This window comes from Macaca thibetana, chromosome 9 (assembly GCF_024542745.1).
Source record: "Macaca thibetana thibetana isolate TM-01 chromosome 9, ASM2454274v1, whole genome shotgun sequence".
Lineage (NCBI taxonomy): Eukaryota > Metazoa > Chordata > Mammalia > Primates > Cercopithecidae > Macaca > Macaca thibetana.
The window spans coordinates 13,200,936-13,226,212 of record NC_065586.1 but is presented as its reverse complement, the minus strand read 5'-3'; the positions used below and the strand labels follow the sequence as shown (position 1 = coordinate 13,226,212).

Genomic DNA, 25,277 nt, shown 5'->3' with positions numbered 1-25,277 from the left:
GGTTTTTTTTTGAAACAGGGACTCTCTCTGTCACCCAGGCTGGAGTGCAGTAGTGGTGCGATCTCGGCTCACTCTTGGACTCAAGAGATCCTCCTACCTCAGCCTCCCAAGTAGCTGGGACTACAGGGTTGCGCCACGATGCCAGGCGAATTTGTATTATTATTGTTATTATTATTATTGTTTTTATTTTGAGACAGAGTCTTGCTCTGTGGCCAGGCTGCAGTGCAGTGCCGCGATGTCGGCCCACTGTAACCTCCGCATCCGGGATTCAAGCTATTCCCCTGCCTCAGCCTCCCGAGTGTAATTTGTATTCTTATTAGTAGTAGTACTAGTAGTAGTTTTTTTTTTTTCCCCTGGAATGGAGTCTCTCTCTGTCGTCCAGGCTGGAGTGCAGTGGTGCGATCTCGGCTCACTGCAACCTCCGCCTCCCAAGTTCAAGCGGTTCTCCTGTCTTAGCCTCCCGAGTAGCTGGGATTATAGATGAACGCCACCACCCCTGGCTAATTTTTGTATTTTTAGTAGAGATGGGGTTTCAGCATATTGGTCAGGCTGGTCTCAAACTCCTGACCTCAGGTGATCCACCCGCCTCGTCCTCCCAAAGTGCTAGGATTACAAAAGTGAGCCAGCGCTTTCGGCCTAATTTGTGTTTTTAGTAGAGATGGGGTTTCACCATGTTGGCCAGGCTGGTCTGCAACTCCTGAGCTCAAGTGATCAGCCTGCCTCAGCCTCCCAAAGTGCTGGAATTACAGGCATGAGCCACCGCACCTGGCCTTCTGTATTTTACTTTATTTGCCTTAATTCACATCCTAGGTAGCTCATCCCACTACAGGGACTATTGCCTCTGCCAGTTTCCATCCTCAACAATTCCAGTAAGTAGTTTAAGTTTTAATTTTGAAATCTATTATGTATACAAAAGTTTCGTGAGTGGTAATGATATAATATACCACATGTTACCTGATTAGAATTTTATTATACAAATCCTCTGTTTCCAGGATTTATTCTAATTAGTACAATTGTGGAAAATTTTGAAGACCGACTAACTTTCTGTATGTATTTTAAGATTCAGAAAGAAGGAAAAATACCAGAAAATACATAATCTGACATTTATTTATTTTTAATAGAGATGGGCCCTTCCTATGTTGCCCAGGTTGGTCTTGAACTCCTGGGCTAAAGCAATCCTCCTGCCTTGGCCTCCTAAAATGCTGGGATTACAGGCCTGAGCCATCACACCAGCCTTATAATCTGACTTTTAGAAATTCAGTTATTACACATCATATTTAAATTAACTTGTGGCCGGGCACGGTGGCTCGTGCCTGTAATCCCAGCACTTTGGGAAGCCAATGCGGGTGGATCACTTGAGGTCAGGAGTTCGAGACCAGCCTGGACAACATCATGAAACCCCACCTCTACAAAAATACAAAAATTAGCTGGGCATGGTGGTGTGCACCTATAATCCCAGCTACTCAGGAGGCTGAAGTGGGGGAATTGCTTGAACCTGGGGGGTCAAGGTTGCAGTGAGCTGCTATCACACCACTATACTCCAGCCTAGGTGACAGAGCCAGACTCCATCTCAAAAAAGAAAAAAAAAAAAAAAAAGCTAAGCTTGTAATTTGGTTATATGGACATATTAACTAGCATCTTTGGTTTATCTTAAATCACCTTTAAACGGGAAGATCTTGACCTTCCTAAATATTCTCATATAACCACAATTCCAATCTTTTTTTGTTTGTTTGTTTTGTTTTGTTTTGTTTTGTTTTTTGAGACGGAGTCTCGCTCTGTCGCCCAGGATGGAGTGCAGTGGCGCGATCTCGGCTCACTGTAAGCTCCGCCTCCTGGGTTTACGCCATTCTCCTGCCTCAGCCTCCTGAGTAGCTGGGACTACAGGCGCCCGCCATCGCGCCCGGCTAATTTTTTGTATTTTTAGTAGAGACGGGGTTTCACCGTGGTCTCGATCTCCTGACCTTGTGATCCGCCCACCTCGGCCTCCCAAAGTGCTGGGATTACAGGCGTGAGCCACCGCGCCCGGCCCACAATTCCAATCTTAAGGAATAGGTTGGGTGATTTCAGTTTATGGGTATGCTGTACATTTATTTGGATTTTGTTACTTTACTTCTTGGAGTGCATCAATTGGACAGTTAAAAATATAAAATTTATTGAATTTGTTTCTCATCTGAAAAATCATATGTATTCATTACAGAAACATCAGAGAAATAGAAGGAATTTTTTTTTTTTTTCTTTGAGACAGAGTCTGGCTCTGTCACCCAGGCTGGAGTGCAGTGGTGCGATCTTGGCTCACTGCAAGCTCCACCTCCCTGCTTCCCGCCATTCTCCTGCCTCAGCCTCCTGAGTAGCTGGGACTACAGGCGCCCGCCACCACGCCCGGCTAATTTTTTGTATTTTTAGTAGAGAAGGGGTTTCACCGTGGTCTCGATCTCCTGACTTTGTGATCCGCCCGCCTTGGCCTCCCAAAGTGCTGGGATTACAGGCGTGAGCCACCGCGCCCGGCCTAATAGAAGGAATTTTTAAAAATCATCCCTAATTCCATTACTAAAGGCAATCACTATTAAAAATTGCTTTGGCATATTTCTTTGCAGGCTTTTTTTTTTTTTTTAATATAGTGTCTTGGTTTTACATAATTGTAATAATATTTTATTATAATAAACATTGTCCATATTTTATTTTATTTTATTCTGAGACGGAGTCTGGCTCTGTAGCCCAGGCTGGAGTGCAAGGGTGCGATCTCTGTTCACTGCAAGCTCTGCCTCCTGGGTTCATGCCATTCTCCTTTCTCAGCTTCCACAGTAGCTGGACTACAGGTGCCTGCCACCATGCCCGGCTAATTTTTTGTGTTTTCAGTGGAGACAGGTTTCACCGTGTTAGCCAGGATGGTCTCGATCTCCTGACCTTGTGATCCGCCTGCCTCAGCCTCCCAAAGTGCTAGGATTACAGGCATGAGCCACCGTGCCTGCCGTCCATACTATTATATGGCTTCAATTTTTAATGTCTGAGTCATATTCCATTGAGTGAACATAGTGTCAGTAGTTAATTTTTCTTCCACTAATGCACTTTTTTTTTTTTTTTTTTCTGAGACGGAGTCTTGCTCTGTCACCCAGGCTGGAGTGCACTCGTGTGATCTCAGCTCACTGCAATCTCCACCTTCCGGGTTCTAGCGATTCTCCTGCCTCGACCTTCTGAGTAGCTGGGATTACAGGCACGCTAATCTTTGTATTTTTAGTAGATATGAAGTTTCATCATGTTAGTCAGGCTGGTCTCGAACTCCCAACCTCAGGTGATCCACCTGGCTCAGCCTCCCAAAGAGCTGGGATTACAGGCATGAGCCACTGTGCCCGGCTCACTCAAGTACTTTTTTTGGTGACCATAGTTAACATTTTGAATATAAAGCTTAAGTTTTCAGATTATTTCCTTGGTCTTAGAAATGCTGGATTGAAGAGCATGAACATTTCTTAGATTCTTGTTTTTTTTGTTGTTGTTGTTGTTGTTGTTGTTTCTGAGACGGAGTCTTGCTCTGTCACCCAGGCTGGAGTGCAGTGGCATGATCACAGCTCACTGCAACCTCCGCCTCCCAGTTCAAGCAATTTTCATGCCTCAGCCTCCCGAGTAGCTAGGATTACAGATGCCCACCACCATGACTGGCTAAACTTTGTATTTTTAGTAGAGATGGGTTTTCACTATGTTGGTCAGGCTGGTCTCAAACTCCTGACCTTAGGCGATCCACCTGCCTCCGCCTCCCAAAGTGTTGGGATTATAGGCGTGAGCCCCCATGCCTAGCCTCAGGTTCTTGATACATATTTTTAGGAAGTCATTTAAAAAATTTTTTTTTTTTTTTTGAGACAGGGTCTCACTCTGTCACCCAAGCTGGAGTGGAGTGGCACAACCAGTATTTTTTTGTGGAGACGGGGTTTCATCATGTTGCCTGGGCTGGTCTCAAACTCCTGACCTCAAGTGATCCACTTGCCTCAGCCTCCCAAAGTGCTAGGAATACTGGTATGAGCCATTGTGCCTAGCCGGTAATTTAAAAATTTAACTTATTTTAGGATTCTTTTTCTCCTTTAGGTATACTCTGGATAATAATGTTCTAACCCTGGAACAGAGAAAATTTTATGAAGAAAATGGGTTTCTTGTAATCAAAAATCTCGTACCTGATGCCGATATTCAACGCTTTCGGTACAGTAACACTATTTGTTATTTTACAAAAGTATGTATTGTGTGCATGTAATGAGAATATAAGGTGGATTCACTCCTGCCTTTACAGATGTTTTTTAATGAGTTGGTTTGTTGGGAAGTGTTTAGAAGCACCGGCTCTGGTGCCAGACTGACTTTTTTTGTTGTTGTTGAGAAAGGGCCTCACTCTGTTGTGTAGGCTAGAGTGCAGTGGTGCAATCATAGCTTACTGCAGCCTCAAGTTTCTGGGCTCAAGCGATCCTCCTGCCTCAGCCTCCTGAGTAGCTGGGACCACAGGTGTGCACCACCATACCCGGCTAATTTTTTATTTCTTTGTTTTTAGAGACAGGGAGTCTCACTATGTTGCCCAGGCTGGTCTTGAACTCCTGGCCTCACCCTCCTCAGTTGCTGGGATTAAGGTTGGGAGCCACCATGCCTGGGCTTCAGTCTCAGCTCCACCGCTTAATATTATGTGTCCTGGGGCAATTTACTTCACATCCCATGCCTCTGTTTCCTCGTCTGTAAAATGGGGATAATAATAGTACTTATGTCCTAGTGTTGTTATGACTAAATAAGGTGAAATATATGGAAAGCACTTTGAATAGAGCTGGGCACATGGTAAGTGTTACAGAAGTGTTTGCTATTATTATTACGATGTAACCAAATCATAAAAAGACTTCCCTACCGGTATGCTAAACTAGGGAATGATTTAATTCTGGTAGTGGATTCTAGGCTAACAGTTTCTCCTGCTTTTCATTGGAATGGGAGGCATTCCCATCCAGACCTCAAGCTGGAGGCCGACTTAGTGCAGAGAAACCACCCCTCAAGTCTGCAACCCTTTCCACAGAGGAGGGCAGGGCAGGTGCTTAGAGCCAGTGGTGACGACATCATTTGCAAATTAAATTTTCTAGGAATGAGTTTGAAAAAATCTGCAGAAAGGAGGTGAAACCATTCGGATTAGTAGTAATGAGAGATGTGACCATTTCGAAATCGGAATATACTCCAAGTGAGAAGATGACCACGAAGGTCCAGGATTTCCAGGAAGATAAGGAGCTCTTCAGATACTGCACTCTCCCCGAGGTCAGAGACCACCCTGGCTTTGCTTCTGCTTAATTGCCAGCATGTGTGCCCGCCTGTAAAACCCACTGATTTGGCCCGGCGCAGTGGCTCACTCCTGTAATCCGAGCACTCTGGGAGGCTGAGGCAGGTGGATCGCTTGAGCCCAGGATTAACTGCTCTTAGAGCTGGATATGGAAAGGAGTTGAATTGAGTAAAATCAGTGGGTTTCTTTTCTTTTCTTTCCTGGAGACAGAGTCTCACTCTGTTGCCCACGCTGGAGTGCAGTTGTGTAATCTCGGCTCACTGCAACCTCTGCCTCCCAGGTTCAAGTGATTCTCCTGCCTCAGCCTCCCGAGCAGCTAAGTTTACAGGTGCCTGCCACCACACCTGGCTAATTTTTGTATTTTTAGTAGAGATGGGGTTTCACCATGTTGCTCACGCTGGTCTCGAACTTCTGACCTCGTGATCCATCCACCTTGGCCTCCCAAAGTGCTGGGATTACAGGCATGAGCCACTGAGCCTGGCCAATTTCCTACATTTCTAAAGAGTGGGACCAGTATCTGATGGTCTATGCCATGATTTTAGGAGGTATAAATTATTTTAATAGTTAGATATTTATTTTTAAATGTATTGGAAAAAACTCAACAGTTTACCAAACTCATGATTTCAAGAATGTTGTCAATTAGGACAAGATTAAATAAAAAGGCCAGTTGTAGTGACACTTTGGGAGGCTGAAGCAGGAGAATCACTTGAGGTCAGGAGTTCAAGACCTGTCTGGGCAACATAGCGAGACTACTATCTGAATTGGAAAAAAAGAGGAAAAAAAAAAGATTGAGTATAAGAAGTGAGCTAACTGCCAGGCACAGTGGCTCATGCCTATAATCCCAGCACTTTGGGATGCCAAGGTGGGCAGATCACAAGGTCAGAAGTTTGAGACCAGCCTGACCAACATGGTGAAACCCCGTCTCTACTAAAAATACAAAAATTAGCCGGGCGTGGTGGCGGACGCCTGTAATCCCAGCTACTCGGTAGGCTGAGGCAGGAGAATCGCTTAAACCCAGGAGGTGGTGAGCCAAGATCACACCATTGCACTTCAGCCTAGGCGACAGAGCGAGACTCCATCTCAAAACAATAAAAATAAAAATAAAAAATAAAAAAAAGAAGTGAGCTAACTAAGGGTAGGGAAATCATTGGCTAAATAACAGTCCAAGTTATGTCAGAAGTTGTGAAGATGGCTCTTGAATGACCAGGGTTTAGAAAATCCCAGCCTCAGTGAATGCCGAAAACTACCAGGCTTTATAAAAAGCAAGTGTGTGCCTGACTCCTAGGCTTTTATAACCTTTCCAGGGTTTCATAATCAAATTGCCAATATTCCTTATACACAAGAGATCAAATAGTGAGGAAGCAGTAGAAGGTGGCTCATTTTTTGGAGTCATTTTTTTGTGGAATCAAAATTTGAATATCATGGTTTTTTTTTTTTTTTTTTGAGATGGAGTCTCACTCTTGCCGTTCAGGCTAGAGCTGGAGTGCAGTGGTGTGATCTTGACTCACTGCAACCTCCGCCTCCCGGGTTCAAGTGATTCTCCTGTCTCAGCTTCCCAAGTAGCTGGGATTACAGACACGCACCACCATGCCCGGCGAATTTTTGTATTTTTAGTAGAGATGCAGTTTCACCATGTTGGCCAGGCTGGTCTCGAACTCATGACCTCAAGGGATCCACCCGCCTCAGCTGCCCAAAGTGCTGGGATTACAGGTGTGAACTACTGCACCGGACCTCAGTGTTGAGCCCTTTCTGCTTTTCCCCCCTCCGTTGCTGGGTTCTGTGCACAAGGTAGCAGCAGCCCAGCTCCCAGGCCCCATGACTAAACCAGCTCTCCCTGTCATGGGTTCCCATGCTAGCCTTTTCTTCATAATGCAGTGTCCCTCGGCCGCTCTGACCCATGTCATTACTGGTTTAACATGTTTCATCTAACACCTGGGACCTGCTTTGCTTGTTCACTCTTGCTTCCCCGTTTCCCGTCACCTCCTAGTTCCCAGATCTCAGTAATGAGTTGTCAAGTGCCAAGCGTCCCTGTTGTCAAATGTCCTCTAAGCCACCGTTTCTTCTGGGCTGCTTTCTTCTGGGCTACTCATGACAGCTGCAAATTGTATGGGACTCTTCGTATGCAGAGGCTCCAGTGAGGAAGAGGAAGCCGCCCTCCCACTGAGCAACCCTCTGCGGCTTGGGTTGACAAGAAATCTGTATTGATATCTCGTCAAAGCTCCCATCTTTCTTGTTGAAAAAAAAATGATTTCATTCCCAGCTAGCTCAGAAAAAGCCCATTTAATTCCGTGTTATAGATTTAGAATGATTTCCAATGGCTGGGTTATTGATGCTTTGTTTGCAGAGTTGTGAAATACCACTTGGTTCTTAAACTATTGATGTCTTGGTTCTTGCGTGGATAGCTGCTGTACTTTGTACCAGTTGCTAATACTTCTGATTTCCCACAAGGTTTGTTTTCGTTTGTTTGTTTTCTTAGATTCTGAAATATGTGGAGTGCTTCACTGGACCTAATATCATGGCCATGCACACAATGTTGATAAACAAACCTCCAGATTCTGGTAATTGTAAGGGAGAAGCAAAAAAAAAAAGGGTTTCATTAAAATGTGTAAGGTTGGCTGGGTGCAGTAACTCATGCCTGTAATCCCAGCATTTTAGGAGACTGAGGGAGGAAGATCTCTGAGGCCAGGAGTTTGAGAGTGGCCTGGGCAACATAGTGAGACTCTGTCTCTAAAAATAGAATTAAAAAATATCCAGGCATGGTGGTGTGCACTTGTAGTCCCTGCTATTGGAAGGTTGAGGTGGGAGGATCGCTTGAGCCCAGGAGTTGAAGGCTGCAGTGAACTTATAATGGCATGCATTCCAGCCTGGGTGACACAGTGGGAACCCATCTCTAAAAAATAAATAAAATAAAACAAAACAAAATAATAAAATAATAGCTGATGTCTAACTATAATCATGTGTATAACTGTCAAACTTTGGATGAGTAAGTCTTAAAATAATTTACACTATAACAACAGTGAAATGTGCTAATGATTTCAGATATTAACTGAAGGACTGTTGCTGAATTTTCAGATGACTGGCTCCCCAAAAAATACAGTTTAACGGACATAACTCTTCATATATCAAAGGTTCCTGCCATTCCGTGTCTCTAAGCTTGATCAGCTCTTTTTAGCTGTGTTGGTGTGGATTCTTGCATTCCTGATAGGAAGACATTATTATTACTAACACAATTAAAATTGTTACTATGAGTCACAAACTATAGTTGTCTTTTTTTTTGTTTTTTGAGATGGAGTTTTGCTCTTGTTGCCCAGGCTGGAGTGCAATAGCATGATCTTGGCTCACTGCAACCTCCACCTCTCAGGTTGAAACGATTCTTGATTCTCCTGCCTCAGTCTCCCAAGTAGCTGGGATTACAGGCGCGTGCCACCACGCCTGGCTAATTTTTGTATTTTTAGTAGAGACAGGATTTCGCCATGTTGGTCAGGCTGGTCTCGAACTCCTGACTTCAGATAATCCACCCGCCTTGGCCTCCCAGAGTGCTGGGATTACAGGTGTGAGCCACTGCGCCTGGTCTTGTGCTTGCTCAAAATGTACAATCTAAAACCTCATTGGCAGAGAGACTTATTGAGAAATCTAACCCAGGTTTCTGTATTTTAATAACCTTCCCCAAGCTGGGCGTGGATGTGCACCTGCGGTCCCAACTACTCAGGTACTCAGGAGGCTGAGCGGGGAGGATCGCTGGAGCCCAGGAGTTCAAGTCCAGAGATTCTAGTGCAGACCACGTGGACTACACTGGGGGATTCCTCTGTGCCTGCAGTAGAAATCAGCCATGAGAGAGTCCCCTATCGTTTCTGCCTCTTCTTCCTTCTGATCACCGGGAGGGTTTATGTGATAGAAGGCGGCTTAGCATTACCAGGTCTCCCTCCTTGCGGAGATCAGGTGTTTGGGAGCCAGGCTCAGGGAGCAAACCAGGGGCGAATGTCACTGTGGTCATGGGCACTCTGAATGGACACGGCACCGAATGACTGTAGTCGTGGGGGATGAGGACCTCTTAGAGAATTTTTTTTTTTTTTTTAAATTGAGACTTGCTCTGTTTCCCAGGCTGGAGTGCAGTGCCTCGATCTCAGCTCACTGCAACCTCCACCTCTGGGGTTGAAGCGATTCTCCTGCCTCATCCTCCTGAGTAGCTGGGATTACAGGTGCCCGCCACCACACCCAGCTAACTTTTTTTGTATTTTTAGTAGAGACAGGGTTTCACCATGTTGGTCAGGCTGGTCTTGAACTCCTGACCTCAGGTGATCTACCTGACTCAGCCTCCGAAAGTGCTGGGATTACAGGTGTAAGGAACCATGCCCGGCCTTTTTTTTTTTTTTTTTTTTTTTTTTTTTTTTTTTTTTTTTGAGACAGAGTCTCGCTCTGTCTCTCAGGCTGGAGTGCAGTGGCATGATCTTGACTCACTGCAACCTCTGCCTCCCAGGTTCAAGCGATTCTCCTGCCTCAGCCCTCAGCCTTCCAAGTAGCTGGGACTACAGGCGTGCACCACCATGCCCAGCTAATTTTCGTATTTTTGTAGAGATGAGGTTTCACCATGTTGGCCAGGCTGGTCTCAAACTCCTGGCCTCAAGAGATCTGCCTGCCTCAGCCTCCCAAAGTGCTGGGATTACAGGTATGAGCCACCACATGCGGCCTAGAACTTTTTTTGACATCAACCACTTCAAAGGGATTTCAAACTTGACTCCATATCACTCTCTTCAATGTAATTAATGCAACTGGTTTTTGAACACTTTACTACATGCTAGGTGCCGTGCCCAATCCAGAGTGGCAAAAGAATAAAGCACAACAGAGATGATGATGTTGTACCACTTGCTGGAAAATAGTGTGCATACACACTGAGCTACCAGCAACCCAGAAGAAGGGAGTGCAGGGCTTGAAGATGTGGAGTCACTGTGTTGATTTGGTGTTTATCTCTCCGGGGCTGATTTTCTCTAGCATTATTTCATTTGTTTGGTTCTTATGAGGACAGGTCATTGTTTTTTCAGGCAAAGGATAAGAATTCTGAGACGAGCATTTTTTGTTTTTTGTTTTTGTTTTTTTTGTTGGAGACAGGGACTTGCTCTCTGTCACCCAGGCTATAATGCAGCGGTAAAATCCCAGCTTACTGCAGCCTCGACCTCCAGGCTCAGTGATACACCCACCTCAGCCTCCCAAGTAGCTGTGACTACAGGTGCATGCCACCATGCCCAGTTAGTTTTTTGTTGTTGTTGTTTTGTTTTGTTTTTTCCTGTAGAAACGGAGTCTCACTATGTTTCCCGGGATGGTTTTGAACTCTCAGGCTCAAGCAATCCATTTGCCTCAGTCTCCCAAAGTGCTGGGGTTACAGGCGTGAGCCACTGCACCCGGCCTCCAGCATCCTTTAATAGCAGATTTTCTTTTCAGGCAAGAAGACGTCCCGTCATCCCCTGCACCAGGACCTGCACTATTTCCCCTTCAGGCCCAGCAATCTCATCGTTTGTGCCTGGACAGCAATGGAGCACATCGACCGGAACAATGGTTGTCTGGTTGTGCTCCCAGGAACACACAAGGGCTCCCTGAAGCCTCACGATTACCCCAAGTGGGAGGTAGGTCTGCCCGGCGGCTAAGTCTTGATCCGAATCTCCTTTGCGGTTTCTGTTTCACATCAGTATCTATAAAGACCTTACAAATGAGATGGCATTTCCTTTCTGAGCAAAACACTGTCCTAAGATTTGCAGTGAGGATCAGAGAAAGTTCAAGGATGTCAGAGAAAACATTCATCACACCTATTTTTTTCAACCCATCCTTTTTTTTTTTTGAGACAGTGTCTTGTTCAATTCTGCAACCTCCACCTCCCAGGTTGAAGCCATCCTCCTGCCTCAGTCTCCCCAGTAGCTGGGACTACAGGTGTGCACCACCACGCCCAGCTAATTTTTGTATTTTTAGTAGAGACGGGGTTTTGCCATGTTAGCCAGGTTGGTCTCGAACTCCTGACCTCAGGTGATCGTTCACCTCGGCCTCCCAACGTGCTGGGACTAAAGTCACGGGCCACTGTACCTGGCCTCAACACATGTTTGAAAGCCAGCCAAAGTGGGGTGCTTGGGTAGCTACTGTATAGGATCTGAGATTGTAAAGCCTAGCTGCAGAGGTAAGACATAAACCCTTCGACCCCAGATGTGTGTGGTAGGCACCAAGCCAGTCTTACTCACTAACTGATGGCTCTTGGAGTAAAGAAGGAGAGATTATCTCCTTTGAACTGCAGAGACCAGCAAAGGATCTGGGGGAGGCTGGTGTTTGACCTGAGTCTTGCAGGACAGGGTACAATGTCCCATAGGGAAGAGTCTATATGGGAAAGCAAAAGGTCAAGGGCAAGCCTGAACCTGACCAAACAATGAGAAGGATCCAGGAAGCTCGCAGTCTAGATGGGTTGGGGGTGGGGGTGTATTTTGGGGAGCAGCAGAGGAGGTGAGCCCAAAAAGGTACATTAGGACCAGATTAGAAAAGACTGTTATACTAACAAGTCTGCAGTTTATTTGGGGGAGAATGGGAACTTTTTAGTTCAAACTTTTTAGGAAGATTGAAGACCTTTTTTCTTTTTAGCTTTTTTTTTTTTTTTTTTTTTTTTTTTTTTTTTTTTTTTTTTTGAGAAGGAGTCTCACCCTGTCGCCAGGCTGGAGTGCAGTGGCGCGATCTTGGCTCACTGCAACCTCTGCCTCCCGGGTTCAAGTGATTTTCCTGCCTCAACCTCCCGAGTAGCTGGGACTACAGGCATGAGCCACCACACCCGGCTAATTTTTGTATTTTTAGTAGAGACGGAGTTTCACCATGTTGGCCGGGATAGTCTTAATCTCTTGACCTCGTGATCCGCCCACCTCGGCCTCCCAAAGTGCTGAGATTACAGGTGTGAGCCACCACGTCCAGTTGAACAGCTTTTAATTAAAAAAAAAAGAAAAACAGTTTTATTGAGGTATAATTGTCATGTAAATTGTACATATTTTGCATGTATAATTTGATCATTTTCCGCACACGCATACCTGTGAAATCACCACAGTCAAGATACTCCATCCTTCTCCCTGCTCTAGGCAACCACTGAGCTGCTTTCTGTTACTAGAGATTAGTTTGCATTTTCTAAAATGTCATAGACATGTAATTACACAGCATAGATTTTTTTGTTCCAGTCTGGCTTCTTTCACTCAGCCTGGTGATTTTGAGGTTCGTTGATGCTATTGTGTATGACAGTAGTTCTTTTTTTTTTTTTTTGAGATGGAGTCTTACTCTGTCACCAGGCTGGAATGCAGTGTCGCGATCTTGACTCACTGCAATGTCCACCTCCCTGGTTCAAGCAATTCTCCTGCCTCAGCCTCCTGAGTAGCTGGGACCACAGGCACAAGCCACCACGCCCAGCTAATTTTTATATTTTTATTAGAGATGAGGCTTCACCATGTTGGCCAGAATGGTCTCGATCCCCTGACCTTGTGATCCGCCCTCCTCGGCCTCCCAAAGTGCTGGGATCACAAGTGTGAGCCACCGAACCCGGCCAACAGTAGTTCTTTCCCTTCCATTGCTGAGTAGTATTCCACTGCATGGCTGCACCATGAACCATGATTTGTTCATCCATTCGGCTGTTGATGCTTGGAACTGTTAAATGCATTTGAGCTCATGGGTGATGGGATCAAATCGGCTCTTCAAGGACAATAACGTCAGGGTCTGGTGCAGGACGCACTGCAGGTATAGGAGTCTAGAAGTGAAGAAACCAGAGAGATGACTTTTTTTTTTTTTTTTTTTGAGACGGAGTCTCGCTCTGTCGCCCAGGCAGGAGTGCGGTGGCCGGATCTCAGCTCACTGCAAGTTCTGCCTCCTGGGTTCACGCCATTCTCCTGCCTCAGCCTCCCGAGTAGCTGGGACTACAGGTGCCCGCCACCTCGCCCGGCTAGTTTTTTGTATTTAGTAGAGACGGGGTTTCACCGTGTTAGCCAGGATGGTCTCCATCTCCTGACCTCGTGATCCGCCCGTCTCGGCCTCCCAAAGTGCTGGGATTACAGGCTTGAGCCACCGCGCCCAGCAAGAGATGACTATTAACACGTTAGGTCTAAGGTGAGAAGATCCTGTGGGAGCCAAGGTGGCAGGATCGCTTGAGCCTAGAAGTTCACGACCACCCTGGGCAACATAGTGAGGTCTCGTCTCTAGTAATAATAATAATAATTAGCTGGGCATGGTGGTGCATGTGTGTAGTCCCAGCTAGTTGGGAGGCTGAGGCAGGAGGATCACTTGAGCCCAGGAGTTCAAGGCTGCAGTGAGCTATGCTGGTGCCACTGCACTGCAGCCTGGGTGACAGAGCAAGTTCCTGTATCAAAAGAAAAAGAAAAGATCCTGGGCCAGGCACAGTGGCTCACACCTGTAATCCCAGCACTTTGGGAGGCCAAGGCGGGTGGATCACCTGAGGTCGGGAGTTCGAGACCAGCATGACCAACATGGTGAAACCTTGTCTCTACTAAAAATACAAAATTAGCCTGGTGTGGTGGTGCGCACCTGTAGTCCCAGCTACTTGGGAGGCTGAGGCAGGAGAATAGCTTGAACTCGGGAGGTGGAAGTTGCAGTGAGGCAAGATCATGCCACTGCACTCCAGCCTGGGCAACAAAGCGAAACTCTGTCTCAAAAAAAGAAAAAAAGAGCCAGGCACGGTGGCTCACGCCTGTAATCCCAGCACTTTGGGAGGCCGAGGCAGGCGGATCACGAGGTCAGAAGATCGAGACTATCCTGGCTAACATGGTGAAACCCCGTCTCTAGTAAAAATAAAAAAAAAATTAGCCGGGCGTGGTGGCGGGTGCCTGTAGTCTCAGCTACTCAGGAGGCTGAGGCAGGAGAATGGCGTGAACCCAGGAGGCAGAGCTTGCAGTGAGTCGAGATTGCGCCACTGGACTCTAGCCTGGGTGACAGAGCAAGACTCCATCTTAAAAAAAAAAAAAAGAAAGAAAGAAAAAAGAAAAAAAGAAAAGATCCTGGAAACCCATGATGCTGTGAACAGAAAAAGCCCCCATTGTTAAAGCACGGAGAATGAATTGTAGTTCGATAGGAAATGAGGAACATGGTTTTAAGAACTCCTGTCCCGTCTGGACACGGTGACTCACGCCTGTAATCCCAGCACTTTGGGAGTCTGCGTTGGGCAGATCACTTGAGGTCAGGAGTTTGAGACCAGCCTGGCCAACATGGTGAAACCCTATTTCTACTAAAAATAAAAAAATTAGCCAGGCTTGGTGGTGAGCGCCTGTAGTCCCAGCTACTTGGGAGGCTGAGGTAGGAGAATTGTCTGAACCTGGGAGATGGAGGTTGCAGTGAGGTGAGATCGCACCACTGCCCTCCAGCTTGGGCGACAGAGCAAGACTCCATCTCAATAATAATAATAATAAAAGAACGTCTCAGATTTCTTGCATCAATAATTAGTGTCAAATGAAAATATCTGAGTGTCTGGATCCTGATATAAAACCATTTCGTTTGAAACTCATCAGTGAAGCTAAGGTTTAGATAAAGTTTGGTGCACACAACTGCAGTGGGCTTTGGCTGATGGAAGGCAAAGGGAAAGGTTTGCAGGGCTTCAAGAGCGTGTGGAGTCTCAGATACCCTGCACAGATGCAGAGTGGGAGGTATGATTAGTTTAGTGTGGGTCACACATTCACCCTGGCCAGGAGAGAAGGGCTCTGGGTCCGAGTCTCAGCACTGTCTAAGAGGGATGTAGTCATTACCGAAAGGAACTGAGGATGCGCTTAGGAACAGGAATGGACTGCTTTCCTTATTCTGACTCATAAGGTGCTTCTCAGGTCAATTTCTTTAATAAAACATAACCCCATTACCTAAAGCAGTAACTAATTTGGGAAAGAGTTACAAACAAACACAGTGTTTTAATTTACTATTCTTTCATTATTCTGGATGTGACATAAGTGTCTTTGAGCTCAGAAAAATTGAGCATTTTCTCCCCTCTATTTTGGGGAAATAGCTTCTCAGAGACACTCCTGAGTAAGAGATGAAGGATTTATTTAAAGTTCTGGTGAGGAGGAGAACATGCTGAGAACACTTACAGATTTACGCTGGAAATGCCTAAGAGATAGGTGGTTGCCTGCATTGACCACAAAAGGTAAAACTAAGCTAGCTCTTCATGTATAATGCAGTCATGAAGGGCAGGTGGAAATTCCACATTGTTCATTTGCTCCAAAAATATCAGTGATTTTAATATCAACATGTGACTTCTTTTTTTATTACTATTATTTTTTGAGACACAGTCTTGCTCTGTTGTCCAGGCTGGAGGGCAGTGGTGTGATCTTGGCTCACTGCAACCTCCCCCTCCTGGCTCAATCGATCCTCCCACCTCAGCCTCCTGAGTAGCTGGGACCACAGGCTTGCACCACCAGACCGGGTTAATTTTTGCAGGTTTTGCAGAAATGGGGTTTTGCCATGTTGTGCAGGCTGATCTTGAACTCCGGAGCATAAGCAATTCTCCCAACTTGGCCTCCCAAAGAGATGGGATTACAGGCGTGAGCCACCGTGCCCGGCCAACATGTAACTCTTAAAAACCAGATATCTAAGAGGCTTTTGTATACTGAAAAAAGTAAGCATTTAATTTAGACATTTCTTTTTCTTGGGAGAAAGAAATGCTTTCTTTCCCTGATGTTTGCTTTCCCTGATGAACCACTGACAATGTTTTTAATTATGGTACCCCCTCAAACGTAGACTTGGCTTGCTTCTTGTTCTAGGGGGGAGTTAACAAAATGTTCCACGGGATCCAGGACTACGAGGAAAACAACGCTCGGGTGCACCTGGTGATGGAGAAGGGAGACACTGTTTTCTTCCATCCTTTGCTCATCCATGGGTCTGGTCAGAACAAAACCCAGGGATTCCGGAAGGTGAGCATTCACATTGCCGCATCTGCTGCAGATGCGTGGGTTAGAAACAAAAATTGTATTTAATTCATTTAATTCAAATTAATTGAATAAAATTTTAATTTAATTGCATTAATATTTTAAAGATTTGTGGCTTTTAACCAACCTGGACTTTAGTCCAATTTATTTACCAGGAAATATATTTGCTTACCTTGGTCTTTTCGGGCTCTTATCAGTAAGAAGCCAGGTGACCTCAGGATCCTAACCTTGTCAATATTGATTATGAAAGCAAGGTGCAGTGGCTCATGCCTGTAATCCCAGCACTTTGGGAGGCTGAGGCAGGAGGATCACTTGGGGGCAAGAATTTTAGACCAGACTGGGCAACATGGCGAGACCCTGCTTCTATTAAAAAAAAAAAAAAAAAAAAAATCACTGTTATCTCCTGAAGCTACGGGTTAGGGGCCAAATTTCGTCTTCCATTCATTCATATTTCCACCAGCCTTATCAGGGTCAGGATTAGGGTGGGACAAGTTGGGGTACTCTTCCCAGGGGTAAAATTTAAGGGCATGCCAAAAAAAAACCTCTGCAATCAAGTTTAGTAATATTTTAATGCGAAATTTAAAAAAATCAAAATTGGGACAGGCGCAGTGGCTCACGCCTGTAATCCCAGCACTTTGGGAGGCTGAGGTGGGTGGATCACAAGGTCAGGAGATCGAGACCATCCTGGCTAACACAGTGAAACCCTGTCTCTTCTAAAAAATACAAAAAAAAAACAATTAGCCGGGCGTGGTGGCGGGCGCCTGTGGTCCCAGCTACTCGGGAGGCTGCGGCAGGAGAATGGCATGAACCTGGGAGGCAGAGCTTGCAGTGAGCTGAGATCCTGCCATTGCACTCCAGCCTGGGCCACAGAGCGAGACTCCGTCTCAAAAAAAAAAAAAAAAAAAAAAATCAAAGTTAATGCAAAATATCCAATGTATTGGCTGCACACAATGCCAAAAGTCAGTATTGGACCCCACACTAGTGCAACCTTCAGAGCTGTGCAAGTAGGGAGGTGCAGGCACAATGACGCAAATCATGTTGTGAGTTTTAATATATTGACTTTGCAATTTTCCAATTTTTTTTTTTTTTTTGAGATGGAGTCTCGCTCTGTTGCCCAGGCTGGAGTGCAGTGATGCAATCTCAGCTCACTGCAACCTCGGCCTCCCAGGTTGAAGCGATTCTCCTGCCTCAGCCTCCTGAGTAGCTGAGACTATAGGCACACACCACCACACCCAGCTAATTTTTGTATTTTTTAGTAGAGATGGGGTTTCACCATGTTGGCCAGTCTGGTCTTGAACTCCTAGCCTCAAGTAATCTTCTCACCTTGGCCTCCCAAAGTGCTAGGATGACAGATGTGAGCCACCTTGCCTGGCCCAATGTTTTTTAATGCCTTTATTTTAAAATTTTTTATTATTTATTTATATATTTATTTGAGACAGCATCTTACTCTTTTGCCCAGGCTGGAGTGCAGTGGCGCAGTCATAGCTCACTGCAGCTTGGAACTCTTGAGGTGTGTGTGATGGCTCAAGCCATCCTCCCACCTCAACCTCTCGAGAAGTTGGGACTAACAGACAGGCACTACCACACCTGACTAATTTTATTTTTTCATTTTTTGTACAGACATGATCTTGCTATGTTGCCCAGGCTGGTCTTGAATTCCTGGCCTCAAGTGATCCTCCTGCCTTGGCCTCCCAAAATGCTGGAATTACAGGCATAAGCCACCATGCCCAGGCTTAATGACTTTAATGTTCTGGAAAAATATTACTATAATTACGTAAAGATACAGATATAGGGTTGCATCTTTTCCCTTTGCCTTGGGCTCTGTTACAGTGCCATATGGCACCAGGGCTTACGAGGCAATGGGATTTGTGACGCCACTCTCTAGACATTTGTTGTTTGGGGCAAAGTAGAAAGTCTTTCTGACAAGTGTGATCACTTGTGACATAAAAGGTAAGTTTTAACGATTGCCTTGCATCTTAGATCTGTTTATAACTTTTTCTAAAATAGGGAGAACCAAGTAATTTCATCCTTACCCTCAGAAGGAAGCAAGAGGGGTAATATATGTCAATGGTATTGGCTTTTAAATGTCCTTTGATTTGAGAGAAGGTGTCTGCATTATTTTCTTTCTCAAGGTATTTTTAGTTCTTTTCATAATCTATTGCCACTGAAATAACAATCCATCCCAAACTGGACCAGGTAACTAACTTTTGAGATAAATTGCCATGGAGTGCAGTCCTTTTTAAGACTTTGGGATATCCATTCGTTAGGAAAATCAAATGCTAAAAAAAAAAAACTAAAGACCTGTTGCTGACATAATTTCATTCCCTCTCCCGTATATACCTTTCAAAAATAAATGTCACATCTGGTTAATGATCGTTTGAAATTTCTCAATTAACTTTTAGCTGGAAACAAAAAGAGGCTTAGTTACAAAGAGATTGACACAGGACGCAATGGACCTGACTTTCCATTTGGAAATCAAATACTGAGTGAAATAATTGACTTTCTAAAAGAAAGACTCCCTGCTTGGTCGCTGTTATTAATGGGATGTTTTTCTCCAATATCAATTTGTTCACTTTGCACAGGCAATTTCCTGCCATTTCGCCAGTGCCGATTGTCACTACATCGATGTGAAGGGCACCAGTCAAGAAAACATTGAGAAGGAAGTTGTAGGAATAGCAAATAAATTCTGGGGAGATGAAAACAGCATGGACTTGAAGGTATGTCCATATACAACAGCAAGGTAAAAATCTCAGGTTTTCCTTTTCTTCAGATGCTTCATCATTCTCATACCTAATTTATTTGACAGTATATAGTGCTTGGGTTGAGATTCATTTTAGGGACATGGCTGAGCCCCCACCAAAAATGACAATGGAATTTCCATTTACACTTGGGCCCCCGTGCAGGAGACTTGAGAACTTCCTGCTGCTTCTTTATGTCTTTGGGCTGTCCAAAGATGTACAGGCCGTCCTGTTTCACACAGGGCAGTGAAGGAAAATGAAACTACAGATTTAGATGAGAGAAAATGAAAGACAAAACCTTGCCTTCTGGCTGGGCACGGTGGCTCATGCCTGTAATCCCAACACTTCGGGAAGCCAAAGCAGGAGAATCATTTGAGCCCAGGAGTTGGAGACCAGCCTGAGAAACATAGTGAGACTCCATCTCTACTGAAAAAGAAATAAAAATAAAAACTAGTCAAGTGGGGTAGAGCATAGCTGTAGTCCCAGCCGCTCAGAAGGCTGAGTTGAAAGGCTCACTTGAGCTTGAGGTCAAGGCTGCAGTGAGGTGTGACTGCACTACTGCATTCCAGCCTGGGTGACAGAGTGAGACCCTGTCTCAAAAAAAAAAAAAAAAAAACCTTCTGAAGGGATAGAAGGAAAGTTATAGGTTTGGGATCCAATCCTAGGCCATGTTTATTAGTATAGAATAGAGAGTATTTATGGCTGGGCGTGGCGGCTCACGCCTGTAATCCCAGCACTTCGGGAGTCCAAGGCAGGCAGATCGTGAGGTCAGGAGATCCAGACCTTCCTGGCCAACATGGTGAAACCCCGTCTCTACTAAAAATACAAAAATTAGCTGGGTCTGGTGGCGCGTGCCTGTAATCCCAGCTACTCGGGAGGCTGAGGCAGAAGAATCGCTTGAACCAGGGAATTGGAGGTTGCAGTGAGCTGAGATCGCGCCACTGTACTCCAGCCTGGCGACAGAGCGAGACTCCGTCTCAATAAATAAATAAATAATAGAGTATTTGTGCATTAGGGAATCCAGTAAGATGCCCAGATTGCAATTCTTGAGCAAGTTTCTGTTTTGGTTAGGGTTATTTCATATGGTTTCCTAGTTAATACACATCATTTGTAAATTTTTAAAATTTAATTAACTGTTTATTTTTAGAGACAGGGTCCCACTCTGTTAGCCAGGCTGGAGTGCAGTGGTGTAATCACAGCTCACTGCAGTCTCAACCTCCTGGGCTCAAGCAATCCTCTTGCCTCAGCCTCCCTAGTAGCTGAGACTACAGGCACCCACCACTGTGCCCTGGCTAGTTTATTTATTTATTTTTTTGTAGAGATAGGGTCTCACTGTGTTGCTCAGGCTCAAATTATTTGTTTTTAACCCATGGATATTCAGTACTGCTGATCATTAATAGACAGATTATCAATCAAGGCAAATAAACAAGCATATTAACTTTGTAGAATATACACATTTCAACCTCTGAACCAAGAAGCTGATTCTGTTTTTTAAATTTGCATTAGATCATCATAAATGCATGCACGCCCCCCAGATAAACCGAGTACAGTGATAACTGTGGGCTCCTCAGCCAGTTGTAGGTCCCTGTGCACCAGTGCCATGTTACCATGCTATTGGGAATCATCTTCTGAAATACCTTCGCAGCTCAGGAATCTTGCTTCTTGCTAGGCGTGGTGGCTCACGCCTGTAATCCCAGCACTTTGGGAGGCCGAGGCGGGCAGATCATGAGGTCAGGAGATCGAGACTATCCTGGCCAACATGGCGAAACTCCATCTCTACTAAAAATACAAAAAATTAGCCGGGTGTGGTGGCAGGTGCCTGTAGTCCCAGCTACGTGGGAGGCTGAGGCAGGAGAATGGCGTGAACCCGGAAGCTTACAGTGAGCCGAGATCACGCCACTGCACTCCAGCCTGGGTGACAGAGCAAGACTGTCAGAAAAAAAAAAAAAAAGGAATCTTGCTTCTCCCTTTAGAACCTGGAAATGTGTCCCATCTCTGAAAATGCTCTGATTTTGCATTTGCAAGTCCTAGAAATTCTTGTCCTTCCTCTCTTTTTGTTCAGTACCTAAAATGCCTATACATTTTGTCAACTGGAGCTTTGAGCTAACATCCTAAATTTTAAGGGAGAACAAATATATATACATCATGTTTGAGGTTTGTCAAGGTTGTTGCCAAATGAATACCTCCCACGTTTAGCTTAATTACTCTGTAAGTTATATTTAGAATAACAATACTAACCTCTGCTACATAGTTCTGGGTAAAGTACAAAAGCACATTCGTATTCATTTTCTTATTTTCTTCACCAAAACCCAGTGGGGCATTCAGTATAAGCTCCATGCTGTCAGTGACAAGAAAACAAGTCCCAGAGGTTGATCTAAGCTATCTAAGTGACAAAGCTTGATTTCAGAGTCAGGTCAAATTTGAAAATTATTCTTTCCACCATACCTTGCTGTTTGCTCAAAAATAAACAAGAACCAAGAAATAAGAACATCTGAATTATTTTATTAAGGTCAAAGGGGGAAAAACCCACCAAACAAAGCAGTAATCCTTGATACCATGTTCACCATTATCATCTCATCAGGAACAGAACACTCAAAACGGCTCAGACGAGTAACATGAGAGTAGTCAGGCCGGGTGCAGTGGCTCACTCCTGTAATCCCAGCACTTCGGGAGGCTGAGAAAGGCAGATCACCTGAGGTCAGGAGTTTGAGACCAGCCTGGCCAACATGGTGAAACCCTGTCTCTACTAAAAATACAAAATTAGCTAGGTGTGGTGGCACATGCCTCTAATCCCAGCTACTTGGGAGGCTAAGGCAGGAGAATCACTTGAACCCAGGAGGCAGAATTTGCAATGAGCCAAGATGGTGCCCTTGCACTCCAGCCTGGGCAACGAGAGCAAAACTCTGTCTCAAAAGAAAAAAAAAAAAAAAGTAAGCAGAAAAATGGCAGTGAACTGTTTGTTCTGTAACCAGACATGACATCAACCCAGTTATGTTACCTGGCACCAATAAATATCCTGAATAAAACAGGAAGGACTGACAGCAGCTGGGGTAACCACTGACTTAATTTAGTTAACACTGTTTTAGAAGCTAATTAAGTAGACCAAGATTGGTGGCTCATACCTGTAATCCCAGCATTTGGGAGGCTTTGGGAGGCCGAGACGGACAGATCACTTGAGGCCAGGAGTTTGAGACCAGTCTGGCCAACATAACAAAACCCTGTCTCTACTAAAAATACAAAAAGTTAGCCAGGTGTGGTGATGCACACCTGTAATCTCAGCTACTCAGGAGGCTGAGGCAGGAAAGTCACTTGTACCCGGGTGGTGGAGGTTGCAGTGAGCCTCTGCACTTCAGCCTAGGCAATGGGGTGAGATTGTGTCCCCAAAAAATTCTTTAAAAAGAGTTGATTAGGCCGGGCGCGGTGGCTCACGCCTGTAATCCCAGCACTTTGGGAGGCCGAGGCGGGCGGATCACAAGGTCAGGAGATCGAGACCACGGTGAAACCCCGTCTCTACTAAAAATACAAAAAATTAGCCGGGCGCGGTTGTGGGCGCCTGTAGTCCCAGCTACTCGGGAGGCTGAGGCAGGAGAATGGCGTGAACCCGGGACGCGGAGCTTGCAGTGAGCCAAGATCGCGCCACTGCATTCCAGCCTGGGCGACAGAGCGAGGCTCCGTCTCAAAAAAAAAAAAAAAAAAAAAAAAAAGTTGATTAAGTAGCTTATTTTGAGTTGTTTTGTTTACTAATCAATATAACTATTACAGGGATTATTTTCCCTATTTAACCTATTTAACGTTTCACAGAGGCTAGAAATCAACTTTGTCTTATGGTGAAATTGAAGGTAAATGGAGGGCAGATTGAAGTGTCCCATAAACTCACTCTGTTTGGTATTATTTCCAGGATATTTGGATGTTTCGAGCTCGACTTGTGAAAGGAGAAAGAATCAATCTTTGAAATAGCCATCTGCTATAACTCAACAGAAAACCAAAACCAAACAAAATGTCTAAGGAAAATGTTTTCTTAATGAGATGATGTAAGCTTTTCTATCACTTGTTAAAAGCAGAAAACATGTATCAGGTACTTAATTGCAGAGAGTTAGTTTTGCAGCGCAATGGTGTTGCTTTAATGGAAATAAAAAAAGTAAAAGTGAAGTATTACTGTTTTAAGAAAAACTAATTTAGGGTTGCAGCCAATAAAGGTGATTGGTGTATAATTTAAGTGTTAAATCAATTTCTTTCATTCAATTAGCTCTTTACCCAAGCAGAAGTGAATCATTTGGAGCTTAGGGTGTGTGTGTTTTGTATCCCCTTTCTGGTAAACCCATTCCCTACCAATTTTATGTCATAAGAGATTCCCCCCCCCCAAATCTAGAACAATGTATAATACATTCACATTAAGTGAAGGGCATAGGAAGGGTGTCATGGAGTCCAAATAAAGATGAATATTCCTGCTCAGACAAGGGCTTTCTTCTGTGATTTCTTCAACCCAACCATCCCCTTAACAAGGAGACTCGTTCTTTCCAGTCTTTTCCTCTGTTCTTAAAGAATGAAGACGAGGGCTGGGCGCAGTGGCTCATGCCTGTAATCCTAGCACTTTGGGAGGCCAAGGTGGGTGGATCACCTGAGGTCAGGAGTTCAAGACCAGCCTGGCCAACATGGCAAAACCCCCATCTCTACCAAAAATACAAAAAAAAAAAAAAAAAAAATGGCTGAGCATGGTGGCATGTGCCTGTAATCCCAGCTACTCAGGAGGCTGAGGCAGAAGAATCACTTGAACCTGGGAGGCGGAGGTTGCAGTGAGCTGAGATCGCGCCACTGTACTCCAGCTTGGGCGACAGAGCAAGACACTGTCCCCCCCCCAAAAAAAAAAATAAAATAAATTAAAAATAAATAAATAAGTAAAAAGAATGAAGACAAGGGTGACTTCATTTGATGTATCTTATTGGGTAGGGCTGCTGGAAACCTTTCACATATGAATGAAGCCTAACGTCCTTCAAGCTATAGGGAAATTTTTAGACACTTTTGCCTGGATTTGGAGTGGGCATGGACTGAACAAATTTATTTCAAGACAGCACCATATTTTCGGTACCAGCTGAGGGCAGCAAGGAGACAGTCCTTATTTTTACAAATTTTAGTTAGGGCTTTAGTAAGAAAGAAATAACAGACAACCTTTCTCGTCATTTTGCTAAGCACAAGTTTTCCTAAATCTAGTGTTGCCGTGTGTGCTGTTTTCTTTGTGAGGACAGCCAATTTACGCTCAGCTCCCCCTGGGAACTGGAGAAGGCAGATCACTGACTGGCTCTAAGGAAATTAGATTATGGGATGATTGGAAATAAAATGTCATTAAGGAATGCCTGTGTAAACAACATGTGGGGAGCCCTGCTTTGTTATGGAATAAACTCTAAATTGTTTCAAATTTAAAGTAAATATGAAAAACGAAACTTCAGTAGGAATATTGAAGAGCAACTGGTTATTTCCCATGTGCATTTGTGAGTGAAAACCAACTGGCCCCCATCAGGACACATTCATTTCCCATCTGATCCATGTCCCTTTGGTCCGTTAGTGCACGTAAGAAATATCCAAGCACCCGCTCTTTTTTTTTTTTTAATTTTTTTTGAGACACGGTCTTGCTCTGTCACCCAGGCTGGAGTGCTGTGGTGCGATCTCGGCTCACCGCAATCTCTGCCTCCCAGGTTCCAGTGATTCTCCCGCCTCAGCCTCCCGAGTAGCTGAGACTAAAGGTGTACGCCACCATACACAGCCAATTTTTATATTTTTAGCAGAGACAAGGTTTCACCATGTTGGCCAGGCTGGTCTGAAACTCCTGGCCTCAAGTGATCCACCCACCTCGGCCTCCCAAAATGTTGGGATTATAGTCGTGAGCCACCGCGCCTGGCTAAAATATCCAAGCACCTACTCTATGAAGTGGGACCAGATGCCAGGATGAGGTAGGGGCCTCAGACTGTCCATGCAGACCTACGCTGTGAAAGGTGGGAGTCAGGGTTGGCTGGAAAATGAAGAGTTGGGGAAGGAATTCCACAGATTTCATCAGACTGAGGGGACGTGGGAGGGGATTCGTCCTGGGCTCATGTCCATTTCACCAGAGTCTCGTCTAAAAGGACTTTATGAGGTGCTCAAACAAATCACAAAACAAAACAAATCACAAGGATCCTCTTCTGTGAATTTTGAGACTAATAGCTTGGGAAAACTGGAGGCCTTTGCTCCTTGAGTGTGCTTGGAGCCTCCCCCTCCCCCACTCTTTTTTGTTTTTTTGGGGGGATTTTTGTTTGTTTTGTTTTGTTTTTTTGAGACAGAGTCTTGCTCTGCACCCAGGCT

General features: G+C 44.9%; 2 protein-coding genes across 2 annotated transcripts in view; one reads left to right on the top strand and one right to left on the bottom strand.

Moving 5' to 3' along the window:
• Window positions 1-23,395, top strand: part of PHYH (phytanoyl-CoA 2-hydroxylase) — a 1,057,918-nt gene extending 1,034,523 nt beyond the window's left edge. The window contains exons 3-10 of the mRNA XM_050803260.1: window positions 811-869; window positions 4,075-4,185; window positions 5,094-5,262; window positions 7,761-7,842; window positions 10,721-10,902; window positions 16,042-16,191; window positions 18,789-18,923; window positions 22,843-23,395. Coding sequence (XP_050659217.1) covers window positions 811-869; window positions 4,075-4,185; window positions 5,094-5,262; window positions 7,761-7,842; window positions 10,721-10,902; window positions 16,042-16,191; window positions 18,789-18,923; window positions 22,843-22,896 — 942 coding nt within the window. The 3' untranslated portion in view covers window positions 22,897-23,395. The remainder of the gene's footprint in view (window positions 1-810; window positions 870-4,074; window positions 4,186-5,093; window positions 5,263-7,760; window positions 7,843-10,720; window positions 10,903-16,041; window positions 16,192-18,788; window positions 18,924-22,842) is intronic.
• The window catches only part of PRPF18 (pre-mRNA processing factor 18), a 387,690-nt gene that overhangs the window by 328,909 nt on the left and 33,504 nt on the right, over window positions 1-25,277 (bottom strand). The gene's annotated exons all lie outside the window — the stretch shown is intronic.